The following is a 15,597-nucleotide window of genomic DNA, read 5'->3' on the forward strand; positions in this document are numbered from 1 at the left end:
TTTGTTTTTGGTCTATTTTTTGGGGGGGGGCTACACCCAGTCACGCTCAGGTGTTACTCCTGGCTATGCCCTCAGAAATCACTCCTGGCTTGGGGAACCATATGAGGTGCTGGGGATCCAACCTCAGTCTGTCCTGGGTCAGCTGCGTGCAAGGCAAATGCCCTACTGCTGCACTACTGCTCCAGCCCATTCAAACTTACAAAGTATTATTTTGAGTCTTATAAAGAGCTGCAAAATAAAACCACCTTATAAATGTGACCTAACGAGCCAGAGCAATAGCACAGTGGTAGGGTGTTTGCCATGCACATGGCCAACCCAGGATGAACCCAGGTTTCATCTCTGGCATCCCATATGGTCCCCTGAGCCTGCTAGGAGCTATTTCTGAGTGCAGACCCAGGAGCAACCACTGAGCCATTGGGTGTGGCCCAAAATCTTTCCCCCCCACAAAAGTGACCTAAAAATAAAAGGCACCACCAATTTTGAATGGTCAATTCTTAGTCTCCATCTTACTTAACCTTACCAGCAACTCAGGCACTCATTTTCTCCAAATTTCATCACGTTTTCCTTCAACATGCATTTACTGATGCATCACTGCATTACAGTGACTAGCTTAGCAACTGGAGGAGGCCCCTAGGGCAATGCCAGGGACTCCTATGCCAGAGCTGCCGGGCACAGATTGCAGAGCCATGGTTAGTGAGTGCAGTGGCCCTAGGACAAATTCAGGGCCTCATACTTGCAAGGTGGTGCTTTGCACATGGAGGCCTGCACTTGGTTTCTTGCATCAAAAAGAACAAACTCTTTTAATTAAAGGAGGAAGGAGAAGAAAAACAACAAACAACAACAAAAAAGAACAAACTCTGAGGCTAGAGAGATAGCATGGAGGTAAGGTGTTTGCCTTGCATGCAGAAGGTCATTGGTTCAAATCCCGGCATCCCATATGGTCCCCTGAGCCTGCCAGGAGCAATTTCTGAGCGTAGAAACAGGAGTAACCCCTGAGCGCTGCCGGTGTGACCCAAAAACAAACAAACAAACAAACAAACAAATGAAAAGAATGAACTCTGAGCAAAGCTCCTGGAATCACCTTTATGTACTCATAAGTAGGAACCAAAATCAAAGGATCAGAAGTAGCACAGGGACTAAGGTCCTTCTGCTTCTGTGGCCTTCCCTAGTTTGACCCCTGAGCAACTGCAGCTGTGGCCTGTTTTCCCTTCAAATTGAAAGCTTTGTCTCTTCAAGCACCATTGGGTGTGACCCAAAAACCAAAACCAAACCAAAATCAAACAAAAAAAAAAAGATTTTTTTGCACCCAGTGTGACAATTGATGAGTAACTCAGTTGCTTCCCTGATGAACTAGTGAGGATCTCGGTTGGTTGCCACTCATTAATGATCTTCATTTCCGATTTTTGGACATCACTTCATCACTGTCTCTAAAGTGGTTAAAGATGAAGAAGACAGGTGTGTCTGTCATGCAATAGTTAAAAAGTTGTTCCCCTTGAAAGACAAGAGGCTGCAAAGTGTTCTCCAGAGGAGCAGGAACAGATGACCCAGAGCTCAGTCCCCAGTGTGGTCCAGGGTCAGGCAAGGAGCAAAGGTTGATACTAGGGCCTTGCAGCTGGAGGCCCAGAGTTGGCTCCCTGGCACTGTTGCATGGTCTTCTGAACACTGGTGAGCACAGTCTGGCACCACATGATCCTCTGAACACCACTGGGTATAGCTCTGGTGACTTCTAGCCTTGCTGACTTGAGCATTGAATTCTCAGGTCTATACAATGGGCCAAGTTTTATTTAGGTGATTCCCAGACATACAAGTAACTAATCTTTGATAAAGAGCAAGAAATCAAAAATGGAGCAAGGAAAGCCTCTTCAACAAGTGGTGTTGGCACAACTGGTTAGCACTTGCAAAAAAATGAACTCAGACCCCCATCTACAATCATGCACAAAGATCAAATCCAAGTCAGAGGGGCCAGAGATATAGCACAACAGTAGGGCATTTGCCTTGCACGCAACTGATCCAGGAGGGATGCTGGTTCAAATCCCAGCATCCCATATGGTCCCTGTGCCTGCTAGGAGCGATTTATAAGTGCAGAGCCAGGAGTAACCCCGAGCGCCACTGGGTATGACCCCAAAACCAAAACAAATAATTAAATAAATAATAAAGATGAGATGTGAGAACTCAGGTTTTTTTTTTTTAAATGGTTTAAAGATCTTGATATCAGGCTTGAAACCATAAGGTATATAGAACAATATGTACCGTATTTTCCGGCGTATAAGACGACCCCTAATTTTGCAGTTAAAACATAGGTTTAGGCCTATATTCACTGTATCAGACAGAACGTTCCTGTGCTGCAACTGTATGTACCACAGTGAGCCAATCACAACAAGCAAAGGTTCAAAGGTTATACTGTAATAGACTTCCTCTCTGACTCTGGCCAATCGGAACAGGTTTTTACAGTGTAGATTCGGTACAGAACATTGTCTCATTTGCATGCATCAAAAGCCTGCTTGGATTGGCTGAGTTAGAGAGGCGGTCCGAGCAGCCTGGCAGTGATTGGTGCAGGATCGAGTTGGAAAATTCGTTTAGTGGCAATATTCAGATAATTTTCGCTTAGTGGCATATTGAAACATTTTTCAGGGTGGCATATAAGACGACCCCCGATTTTCGGTTGACTTTTTTTTTTTTTTTTTGTGGTTTTTGGGTCACACCTGGCAGTGCTCAGGGTTTACTCCTGGCTCCATGCTCAGAAATTGCTCCTGGCAGGCACGGGGGACCATATGGGACGCCGGGATTCAAACCGATGACCTTCTGCATGAAAGGCAAACACCTTACCTCCATGCTATCTCTCCGGCCCCTTGACTTTTTTTTTTTTGTTTCAAAAGTTGTCTTATATGCCGGAAAATATGGTAGGTAAAATACTCCATGACATTGAGACTAAAGGCATCTTCAAGGAGGAAACAGCACTCTCCAAACAAGTGGAAGCAGAGATAAACAGATGGGAATATATTAAGCTGAGAAACTTATGTACCTCAAAGAAAATAGAGCCTAGGATACAAAAGCCACCTATAGAATGGGAGAAACTATACACCCAATACCCATCAGATAAGGGGCTAATATTTAAAATATACAAGGTATTGACAGAATTTAACAAGAAAAAAAATCTAATTCCATCAAAAAATGGGGAGAAGGGGCCAGAGAGATAACATGGAGGTAAGGTGTTTGCCTTTCATGCAGAAGGATGGTGGTTCGAATCCTGGCATCCCACATGGTCCCCTCTGCCTGCCAGAAGCGATTTCTGAGCCTAGAGCCAGGAGTAATCCCTGAGCACTGCCAGGTATGACCCAAAAACCAAAAGCCAAGAAAAAAAATGGGAAGAAGAAATGAACAGACACTTCCTCAAAGAAGAATTACAAATGGCCAAAAGACACATGAAAAAATGCTCCACATCACTAATCATCAGGGAGATGCAAATCAAAACAATGATGAGGTACCATCTCACAACACAGAGACTGGCACACATCACAGAGAACAAGAACAATCAGTGCTGGTGGTGATGTGGAGAGCAAGAAACTCTTATTCATGCTGGTGAGAATGCTATCTTGTCCAGTCTTTATGGAAAACAATATGGAAATTCCTCAAAAAAACTGGAAATTGAGCTCCCATATGATCCAGCTATACCACTCCTAGGGTTATACCCTAGGAACACAAAAATACAAAAATACAATTCAAAAGTTTCTTCCTCACACCTACTACAGCACTGTTTACAGTAGCCAGACTCTGGAAAAGACCCAGATACCCTTCAACAAATGAATGGCTAAAGAAACTGTGGTACATATACACAATGGAATATTATGCATGAGAGATGAAGTCATGAAATTTTCCTGGATGTACATGGAATCTATTATGCTGCATGAAATAAGCCAGAGGGAGAGAGATAGACACAGAATAGTCTCATTCATCTATGGGTTTTTTGGGTTTTTTTTTTGTGGTTTTTGGGTCACACCCAGCAGTGCTCAGGGGTTATTTCTGGATCCAGGCTCAGAAATTGCTCCTGGCAGGCACAGAGGACCATATGGGGCACCGGGATTCAAACCGATGACCTCCTGCATGAAAGGCAAACGCCTTACCTCCATGCTATCTCTCCGGCCCCCATCTATGGGTTTTAAGAAAAATTAAGGACATTATTGTAATAACACCCAGAGACAATAGAAAAGAGGGCCAGAAGGACCGGCTCCCAATATGAAGCTCACCACAAAGAGTAGTGGCACAGTTAGGGAAATAACTACTCTAACAACTATCATGACAATCTTAAAGAAAGAAGTAGAATGCCTGTCTCGAATATAGGCAGGGGTTGGGAAGGAGGAGAGGCATTGGTGGTGGGAATGTTGCACTGGTGAAGGGAGGTGTTCTGTTTATGTCTGAAACCCAACTACAATCATGCTTGTAATCATGGTGCTTAAATAAAGATTTTATTTAAAGAAAAATGGTTTCTAAGCAAGGCCTCTTTAATCTCCCCCCAGCACTACTTGGAAGGTTTCTTCCTCCCTCAAACACCTCAGCATAGAGTTAGGATGAATAGAACCAGCCAATCTGATCAGGGCAGTTGCTACAAGAGTATAGAAGATGGATTTCTTTTTTGTTTTTTTGTTTTTGTTTTTTTTGTTTTTTGTTTTTTTGTTTTTTGGGGCCATACCCGACGGTGCTCAGGGGTTACTACTGGCTGTCTGCTCAGAAATTGCTCCTGACAGGCACGAGGGACCATATGGAATGCCGGGATTTGAATCACCGTAGGTCCTGGGTCTGCGCTTGCAAGGCAAATGCCCTAACGCCTACCGCTGTGCTGTCTCTCTAGTCCCTAGAAGATGGATTTCTACTATTGCATTGGTGGAAATGTGAGTTGTTGTAACCTCTGTTTAAGCAAAAAGTTGTAGGCTAGCAAATGTATTTTAATTGAGAAATGGGTAATAGAAGAAATGGGGGACATACTGGCTCTTTCTACTGTTTGATTGTAGGTAGATATCAAAAATGAGGAGGCGGGGGCATTGCATAGTCATAGCACATACTGAGCTTATGGTCTCTCAGGCTCTATTCCTGACACCACATGGTCTCCCTGAGAATTGCTGGGTGCAGCCTGGAGACCCTGGGCACCCCAAAAGGGCCTGAATATCTCCAGTACCACATATCATGCCCTGGCCCCTACATTGAACTGATAGCTCAGGTGGCCAGGAATTTGGCTGTGGGGCCTCCGTGTATCCTGAGCACCACTTGGAAGGCCCAAGGTTGCAGGAAACAACTGATAAGTGGCTGGAAAATTGCTCCAAGGAGTGGAACACGTGGCCTGCATGTGGAAGTCTGAATTCAATCCAGGCGCCACATTCTCCCTTGGTCATTGCTGGTACTGACCCTCCAAGCAGAACAGTCAGAGATGAGGTTGGTCTGTTTCTAAATGTGGGTTGTGATAGTGAATGTTGACCCTGCTACTGCTGTGTGTTCTGGAGTGACTGGGACAGACTCACTGTTTATGTTCCTCTATAGGGCGAGGCCCAAAGAGGGCTCAGTGCCTAGTGCTGGCCTGCTAGTGTGAGTGTGTGAGTCCAAACTCCAGAGCCCCCAGTGGCAAGGTTGTAGTCCTGATGAAGTTGCTCTGAGGGACCCCTCATGCTGAGGAAGGCTTAGAAAATGTTTGGTGGTCAGGAAGCTCCCAGAGGAGGTGTGAGGCCCTTAGCTTCCTGTCTGGGACCACACCTGTGCCAAGGCCATCCCTGACTACTCCGATCTGGGGTTCTTGGTGAGAGGATAAAGATAAAACTTAGCCATACTAAACTTTTTTTTTTTTTTTTTTTGGTTTTTTGGGCCACACCCATTTGATGCTCAGGGGTTACTCCTGGCTAAGCACTCAGAAATCACCCCTGGCTTGGGGGGGGGGCATATGGGACGCAGGGGGATCCAACCGAGGTCCGTTCCTTGGCTAGCGCTTGCAAGGCAGACACCTTACTTCTAGCGACACCTCGATGGCCCCATTTTTTAAGTAAGACTACATTATAACTTGACAGTATATGTCATTAAAAATTTCTGTAAGTATGCACACTACATTAAATTTACTACAGTAGATATTTTGGGGTGAGTGGACAGTTAAGCTTTACTCAAGAGTGCTCAGGGGCTACTTCTGGCTCTGCATGAGAGTGACCTGACAGTGCTTATGGGAACTATGTATGATGCTGGGAATCAAATGAGCATTGGCAGCCCAGCAGGGTAGAGCAGGCACTGGGACCTCCATGCTGTCTCCACACACGGTCCTATGGCTTCCTGAATCAAAAGATTCACAGACATACAGAAAAGTAGGTCATCATTTAGGACCTCCCCCCTTGTGTTTTTTTAATTTTAATTAATTAATTGGCTTTTGGACCACACCCAGCAGTTCTTAGGGGTTACTCCTGGCTCTGCACTCAGAAATCTCTCTGGCAGGCTGGAGGGTGGGGGGGACCATATGGCTTGCCAGAAATTGAACCCAGGCCTGTCTGCTGTGCAATCGCTCTGGCCTCACTTTTTTTTAATTTAAATTTTTATGTTTTTATTTTTTGGTTTTTGGGCTACATTCTGCAGTGCTCAGGGGGTACTGGTTCTGAGCTCAGAAATTACTCCTGTCAGGCTTGGGGGACCTTGTGGGATATGGGGGACCATGTGGGATGCTGGGGATAGAACCTGGGTTCATCCCAGGTTGGCTGCATGCAAAGCAAACACCCTACCACTGTGCTATCACTCTGGCCCCAGTTGTTTGTGCTTTTTAAAATTTCTTTTCAAACCTTTAATCTTGGTACTCTTTTAGATTTCGTGTTAGTAACACAATCTAGCAAAGATGGTTATAGGACATCTCTTACCAATTTATTTACTTATAAATTACCCCTATTTACCTGGTTGTCTGCCTCTATCAGAGGAAGTAAGGTCATTGTATTGCATTTATTGATGGCATCATAGATCCTAATATTTTTAATTAATACATTTATTTAAGCACCATGATTACAAACATATTTGTACTTGGGTTTTAGTCATAAAATAAAATACACTCCTGGGTCCAGAGAGATAGCACAGCGGCGTTTGCCTTGCAAGCAGCCGATCCAGGACCAAAGGTGGTTGGTTCGAATCCCGCTGTCCAATATGGTCCCCCGTGCCTGCCAGGAGCTATTTCTAAGCAGACAGCCAGGAGTAACTCCTGAGCACCGCCGGGGTGCCGGTGGCCCAAAAACCAAAAATAAAATAAAATACACTCCCCCTCACCAGTGCAACCTTTCCACCACCAAAGCCTACCCAAATCCCTCCTCCCCCAACTCTCCTAATATGTTTTTAAATAAAAGTTATTTTTATTGTAGTGTAGATAATATGGTCATATAGTATTACTGGCTTTCGGTTTGGTTTTGGTTTGGGGCTACACCTGGCAGGTGCTAAGGGATGATTCCTGGTTCTGTGCTAGGGCAAAACTTGAGAGATCACTGGAGTGCTTGGGATTGAATCTGGGTCAGCTACATGCAAGACAACTGCCTTCTGTACAGTAATACCTCTCCAGACCCAATGGTTATGGTTTTATTTTATCCCCCCCCCCCCTTTTTTTTTTGGAGGGTCACACTCTGCAGTGCTCAGGGCTTCCTCTTGGCTCTGCACTCAGGGATACTCCTGGTGAGGCTCAGGGGACCATATGGGATGGAGATGCTGGGATTGAAGCTCGGTTGGCCATATGCAAAGCAAGTGCCCTTCATGCTGTATTTTCACATCCCCTCCCCCCATGATTATGGTTTTAATGAACAAAATTGCTTTACCTTCACCAACAGGACCCTCTCAAGGCCCCAGCATGATCCTTAAGGTCCTGCCAGTCTGCCTTGTCCTCCGCCCACTCTTCTCCCATGACTTAATAATCTCAGTTTTAGAATCCAGGATCAAGGACCCTTGATACTCCTTTGATGTTTAATGTTTTATTTCTATTTCTCTGTATATCACGACGAGTGAGACCATTGAGCATTTGTCCTCCTCTGACTTCACTTCCTTTGATCCCTCTACCAGGGGTCTCAAACTCTCGGCCCGTGGGCCATTTGCGGCCCTCCGTACAACATTTTGTGGCTCTTCCCTAGAGGAATCTTTTTTTGTTTTGTTTTGTTTTAGTTGTTTGGGTCACACCCCCCAATGTTCAAGGCTTACTACTGACTTTGCACTCAAGGATCACTCTGACTTTGCCTCCTGCAGCCCCCAGGTAAATTGAGTTTGAGACCCCTAGACTCAGTCTAGTCCCATCTGAACTGTGGTGAGCTGCAAGCTTTAATCTTTCCAAGAGCTGAACAGCCTTCTGTTGTGTGTAGTATCCACATTGGTATATCATGCCATCTGTTGTCATACATTTGGGTTGTTTCCTTGTCCCACCTGTTGTACACAGTAGGCTTAGGTGGGCCTTCTCAAAGGAAGTATGCTTCTCAATACTTCTCAAAGGAAGTTTTTTTTTTCTTTTGGTTTTTGGGTCACACCCAGCAGCACTCAGGGGTTACTCCTGCTCTATGCTCAGAAATCGCCCCTGGCAGGCACAGGGGACCATATGGGGTGCCGGTATTCTAACCACTGTCCTTCTGCATGAAAGGCAAACGCCTTACTTCCATGCTATCTCTCCGGCCCTGGAAGTCTTTTTTCTTTGTTTTGTTTTTGGGCCACACCGAGTGATGCTCAGGGGTTACTCCTGGCTATGTGCTCAGAAATTGCTCCTGGCTTGGGGACCATATGGGACACCGGGGACCAAACAAGGTTCGTTGTGGGCCAGCCGCATGCAAGGCAAATACCCTACTGCTGCTCTATCACTCTGGCCCCTCAAAGGAAGTATTTAGAGCTCCATGCCAAACAGTGGAGTCACTGGGTCATCTGAAAGCTTTATTCTTTCCTTTGTAAGAGCAGAGCATTTTCCATGCGGAAAACGTGGGCTGGTTTGGACCATATGGGATGCCAAGGATCAAACCCAGGTTAGCCACATGCAAGGCAAACGGCCTACCGCTACATTACCACTCTGGCCCCTATCCTGACTCTTGATTTAAAAGAGAAATCCCTTTCCCTCCATTCTTTTGTGTTATGAAGAGCCACGTACACACACACACACACACACACACACACATACACACACACACACACATACACACACACACACACACACACACGGCAAACGGCCTACCGCTGCATTACCACTCTGGCCCCTATCCTGACTCTTGATTTAAAAGAGAAATCCCTTTCCCTCCATTCTTTTGTGTTGTGAAGAGTCACGTGTACACACACACACACACACACACACACCAGCTGTGAGAGGGTGGGCACACTTTAGGTGTTTGGGGTTGTGTGTGCTGTGGGTGTCATCGATCAATCTGTGGTGCTTACACACTTGGCCCTGCTGCTCACTGAGGCTTGCACTTTAGTCTGGTTTGTGGGGATCATATCCAGAGTGACGGGGCTTCCTCATTCATCAGGCCCAACACCACTTGAGATGCTCTTTATGTGCAAGGAGAGCTGCAGGGATAGAACTTGTGTCCACATCTTTGCCAGGCAAGGAGTTCTAAGTCACTGAGCACTACCTTGGGTCTGTGACTCCTGAGTTTTCACTTTTTTCAAAAACAAAATTACAAACTATAAGTATATTAATTTGCACGCAGTACACTTGTTTCCATAGCTCTAAGCTCAGATGTGACCTAGCCGACTGGGAAGTTTGACTGTTTCCTAAATAACAGTTTCTGCCTTTCCTTCTCCTCCTCCCCTCCAGGGAATCTTTAACCAGTTCCAGTGCAGCAGTGAGAAAGTACTTCCGTCTGACACTCTCCGGAGTGCCCTGGCGAAGACCTTTCAGGATGAGCAGCGCTTCCAGCTGGGCATCATGGATGACGCTGCTGAGTGCTTTGTAAGCATTTCCCCTTGTATCTCCCCACGCCCATCCTTGACCTGCCTGGTCAACCCTTTGCTTCTGGATTCTCTTAGTGTGACTGTGCATTGTCTAGGACACTGCTTCTATAGTTAGAAAACTGAAAAAGGAAAACTGACATTTCCTAGACAAATATAAAAACTAGCAATTTAGGGCCGGAGAGATAGCATGGAGGTAAGGCATTCACCTTGCATGCAGAAGGATGGTGGTTCAAATCCCGGCATCTCATATGGTCCTCCGAGTCTGCCAGGAGTGATTTCTGAGTGTAGAACCAGGAGTAACCCCTGAGTGCTGGCGGGAGTGATCCAAAAACAAAAACAAAAACAAAAAAATACCCTAGCAATTTGGTTTCTCTTTACTCTGTATTCAAATATATGAATTGCTTAGTAAGTTTATTTTTTTTCCTTGAGATTTGGGGTAGTTCTGTGTTTGCCATTATATAAGGTAGCAGTGATTGGCACCTCTAGGAATGAGACATTTTAAAAAACTAATTGCTGGGGCTGGAGAGGTAGCACAGTGATAGGGCCTTTACCTTGCATGCAGTTGATCCAGGACAGATGGTGGTTCAAATCCCGGCATCCTATATGGTTTCCCATGCCTGGCCAAGAGCGATTTCTGAGCACAGAGCTAGGAGTAACGACAGAGCGCTGCTAGGTATGACCCCAAAACCAAAAGAATATATATAAAACTGGTAGATTATGATTTTCATTTACTTGATTATATAGTTGCCAAGATTTTGCAATTGAAGGAAACTGGGTGAAACATGCCTCTTCTATACAGGCTTTTTAGAAATCTTGTGAATTTGTAATTTTTGTTTTGTTTTGTTTTGGGGCCTCACCTGGTAGCACTCAGGGGTTACTGCTGGCTCTGCTCTCAGATATCACTCCTGGAAGGCTTGGGGGACCTTAGGGGATGCCAGGGATTGAACCTAGGTGGGCCACATGAAAGGCAAACACCCTCCCTATGGATATCACTCTGGCCCCTGAATTTGTAATTTTTTTCTAATTCAAAAGTTAAAGAATCAGAGGTGTTTCTCCTTTTCTAGAAAAGTCATTGATTCTCTGAGAAAATTGCTCCCTAATTAGGACACTTTTCAAGTTAAGTGCTGTTGATCTGTTGCTCTTGTTCTCTCCCTGAAGGAAAATCTCCTCATGAGAATTCATTTCCACATTGCTGATGAGACTAAAGAGGATATATGTACCACCAAGCACTGCATTTCCCACCAGAAGTTCGCCATGACGCTGTTTGAACAGGTGAACCATCTCTGTCTCAAGTCTGTCCTAGGCCTTGTCCCGAAGCACTCTACAGCTTGGGACATGGGGTGGAGGTGGGAGTAGAGCTGCTCAGTGACTGGCCATTTGGTCTCGCTTCCTTCCCTGGGACCCAGTGTGTGTGCACCAGCTGTGGCGCCACGTCAGACCCACTGCCTTTCATCCAGATGGTGCACTACATCTCTACTACATCACTCTGGTGAGTCTGGCCTCCCCCTGTACCATCGTAGGCACCCATTAGTCAAGGGATTTTTTCTATAGAAGCCATGTACCTGGCTTCTCTTCTTATTGCTTTATCTAGAGTATAAGAACTCAGGATAGTCATTTTACAATAACCTCTGTTGTTGTTTTCTTCTTCGTTCCTCACCTCTCCTTAGGTTGAGTGCAGGTTGGGAAAAGAGGACCAGGGTTTCTCTCTGCTTAGAATTTAGGGGCAGTTAGAGCTACTCCCTGTGTTTCACTGGGGGATACTGAGGCTGGGCAGGACGAGAACCAACCATTAGTGGGGTGGGCAGAGGGTGTGTCCCAGACATATGTGGTCTGCTGAATCCTGGGTGTATAATACCCCGCCCCCCTCTACTCCTCTTCCTGAAGCAACCAGGCCATCTGCATGCTGGAGAGGCGAGAGAAGCCGTCCCCCAGCATGTTTGGGGAGCTGCTGCAGAATGCCAGCACCATGGGGGACCTGCGCAATTGCCCGGTGTGTGAGCCAAGGGGAGCCCCAGGGTGGCTGGACCTGAGGCTGACTGGGTGGGAGCCATCCAGCTAGCCCTGTCCATGTCTTCCAGAGCAATTGCGGGGAGCGGATCCGGATCCGGCGCGTGCTGATGAATGCGCCGCAGATCATCACCATTGGGCTGGTATGGGATTCAGAGCACTCGGACCTGGCCGAGGATGTCATCCACAGCCTGGGCACCTGCCTGAAGTTGGGGGATGTGAGTGTTGTTACATCAGCCTTCATTTGGGTTTCTTGTCTTTAAGTATGGCCCAAGCTCAAAATTATATCCTAGGGGTAGGGAGGGCATTTGCTTTGCACTTGGCTGACCCAGGTTTGATCCCTAGCATTCCATCTGGTGCCCTGAACCTCCCAGAAGTCATTCCTGAGCACAGAACCAAGAGTAACCCCTGAGTATTGCCAGGTGTAGACCCAAAACCAATTTGTATCTATATCTATATATAGACTAGATGATAATATTATAAGGTTATGTACACATGCACATGTACATGCATTTATGTTATCCACATACTGCCTTTGCATAGGTGGAAAAGTCTTTATCTTTTTTAATTGAGGTAACAATGTTTTATCAGACTGTGTGTGTGTATGAGTGTGTGTGTGTGTGTGTGTGTGTGTGTGTGTGTGTGTGTGTATTTATTTTTGGTTTTTGGGTGACACCTGGCAGCACTCAGGGGTTACTCCTAGTTCTATGCTCTGAAATCGCTCCTGGGGGCCAGAAAGATAGCATAGAGGTAAGGCATTTGCAGAAGGTCGGTGGTTCAAATCCCAGCATCCCATATGGTCCCCCAAGCCTGTGAGGAGCGATTTCTGAGCCTGAAGTGACCTCTGAGCGCGCTGGGTGTGACCCAAAAACCAAAAACCAAAAAAAAAAAAAAAAAAAAGAAATTGCTCCTGGCAGGCCCGGGGTATGGGATGCTGGGATCCAAACCACTGTCCTGCATGCAAGGCAAATGCCCTACCTCCATGCTATCTCTCCGGCCTCTGTATATTTTTGATGGTACAGTTTCTTTTTTTTTATAATTATCTTTATTTAAACACCGTGATTACAAACATGATTATAGTTGTATGATTACAGTCATGTAAAGAACACCCCCCTTCACCAGTGCAACATTCCCACCACCAATTTCCCAGATCTCCCTCCTCCCCACTCCCTACACCTGTACTCGAGACAGGCTTTCTACTTCCCTCATTCATTCACATTGTTATGATTGTTTTCAGTGTAGTCATCTCTCCAACTGCACTCATCACTCTATGTGATGAGCTTCATGTTATGAGCTGCACCTACCAGCTCTCATCTCTCTTGTCTCTGAGATACTGTTAAAAATGTCTTTCATTTTTCTTAAAGCCCATAGAGAGAAAGACACAGAATGGTTTCACTCATCTACAGTTTCTTTTTATTCTTTTTTTTTTTTTTTGTCTTTTTTTAACCACACCCGGCTATGCTCAGGGGCTATTCCTAGCTTTGCTCAGGATGCCTTCCTGGCATGCATGGGGGTGGGGTGGGGGGGTGCCCATGTGGGATGCCAGTGACCGAACGCAGGTCGAGCTCGTGCAATGCAAGCGCCCTACCCACTGTTCTATCGCTCCAGCCCCTCTTTTTATTCTTTTTTCCTTTTGGTTTTTGAGCAGTGCTCAGGGCCAACTCCTGGCTTTGCACTCATTCCTGGTGATGCTCAGGGGACCGTATGGGGTGTTGGGGGATCAAGCCTGGGCTATCCAGGTGCAAGGCAAACACCTTCTCCAATGTGCACTCTCTCCTGGTCCAGGTGGTCCGACATCATGCAATGCTACATCATCCCCTGAGATTTAAGGAGGGTACCAGGTTTGATAATGAAGTGGAAGACACCCCAAATGGGGAGTTCCACTTATAAAAAAACCAGATGGGGGGCTGGAGAGATAGCATAGAGGTAAGGCATTTGCCTTTCCTGCAGAAGATCGGTGATTCAAATCCCGGCATCCCATATGGTCCCCTGAGCCTGCCAGGAGCGATTTCTGAGCGTAGAGCCAGGAGTAACCCCTGAGCACTGCCGGGTGTGACCCAAAAACCAAACCAAACAAACAAACAAACAAAAACACATGGGAACATCACCATATTGGCCTGTATAGATAGTCCTAATGAGTGTTCTTGGGGATAGTTTGATATCACTTAGGACCCCCCCCAAAGAATGCATCTTCAAATGTATGTCACTATCCTTTCTTACCACCAGAGAGCCAATTTTGCCCTTTTCTTTTAAACTTGTTTTTAACCAGTTTTTTGTTTGCTTGTTTTTTGGCCACACCCAGTGACCCTCAGAGGTTACTCCTGGCTATGTGCTCAGAAATCACCCCTTGCTTGGGGGACCATATGGGACACTGGGGGATCGAAACGCAGTCCGTCCTAGGCTAGCGCGCGCACAAGGCAGACGCCTTACTGCTTGTTCCATTGCTCCAGCCCCTAACCAGTTTTATTGAGGAACTGTGATTTATAATACTCTTACTGATTCTTTTCACGAGTACCTTGTTCCCACACCACCACCAACCCCAGAGAGCTCATCTCTTCCTCCACCAAATCCCAAGGGTCTTGCCCAGGTGAGCTCAATTCACTAAGCACATTTTAAAGTTCTGGCAACTTGAACCATTTCTCATTCCCTTACTTATTTACTTAAATAGTTTCTTTACATTATCCTACATATGAGAGAGATCTTTTTTTGAAAACATTTATTATGGAGGTGATAACATCTGCACACATATTGATGAATAAAGCTAACCTCCTAAAATTTCACAAAATTGTAAAGCAGTAAGTTGAAAAATTTTCCCTAAAACTATGTTTATTTCTCTTCTTATAGGTATAAATTTAAAAATAATGGGGGCAGAGAGATAGCATGGAGGTAGGGTGTTTGCCTTGCATGCAGAAGGACAACGTTTAGAATCCCAGCATCCCATATGGTCCCCCGAGCCTGTCAGGAGCAATTTCTGAGCATAGAGCCAGGAGGAACCCCTGAGCGCTGCCAAAATAAAATAAAATAAAAAGATAATAGTGTGAGGGGCTGGAGTGATAGCTCTCTTGTAGGGCATTTGCTTTGCACGCAGCAGATCCTGGATGGACCCAGGTTAGATTCTCAGCATTCCATATGGTTCCCTGAGCCTGTCAGGAGTGATTTCTGAGTGCAGAACCAGGAGTAGCCCCTGAGTGCTGCCTGATCTGTCCCCAAAACCTTAACAAATAAAGTCTCATGAAAATGGTCATTTCTTTTTTTTTTTTGTTTGTTTTTTCGTTTTTTTTTTTTTTGTTTTTTTTTTTTTGGCCACGCCCGGTGGTGCTCAGGGGTTACTCCTGGCTGTCTGCTCAGAAATAGCTCCTGGCAGGCACGGGGGACCATATGGGACACCGGGATTCGAACCAACCACCTTTGGTCCTGGATTGGCTGCTCGCAAGGCAAATGTCGCTGTGCTATCTCTCCGGGCCCGAAAATGGTCATTTCTGACATTTAAAAATAACTAAGTAAAAATAATAGTGTGGGGGCCGGAGAGATAGCATGGAGGTAAGGCGTTTGCCTTTCATGCAGGAGGTCATCGGTTCGAATCCCGGCGCCCCATATGGTCCCCTGTGCCTGCCAGGAGCAATTTCTGAGCCTGGAGCCAGGAATAACCCCTGAGCACTGCCGGGTGTGACCCAAAAACCACCA

The 15,597-nt window shown here is 45.9% G+C and overlaps 1 protein-coding gene across 4 annotated transcripts in view; it reads left to right on the forward strand.

Annotated features, from left to right (window-relative positions):
• The window catches only part of USP54 (ubiquitin specific peptidase 54), a 98,948-nt gene that overhangs the window by 43,136 nt on the left and 40,215 nt on the right, over positions 1-15,597 (forward strand). For all 4 annotated transcript variants that reach the window (XM_049789082.1, XM_049789083.1, XM_049789084.1 and 1 more), the window contains exons 4-8: positions 9,770-9,904; positions 11,065-11,178; positions 11,313-11,395; positions 11,791-11,896; positions 11,985-12,131. In XM_049789082.1, coding sequence (XP_049645039.1) covers positions 9,770-9,904; positions 11,065-11,178; positions 11,313-11,395; positions 11,791-11,896; positions 11,985-12,131 — 585 coding nt within the window. The remainder of the gene's footprint in view (positions 1-9,769; positions 9,905-11,064; positions 11,179-11,312; positions 11,396-11,790; positions 11,897-11,984; positions 12,132-15,597) is intronic.

This window comes from Suncus etruscus, chromosome 15 (genome assembly GCF_024139225.1).
Source record: "Suncus etruscus isolate mSunEtr1 chromosome 15, mSunEtr1.pri.cur, whole genome shotgun sequence".
Lineage (NCBI taxonomy): Eukaryota > Metazoa > Chordata > Mammalia > Eulipotyphla > Soricidae > Suncus > Suncus etruscus.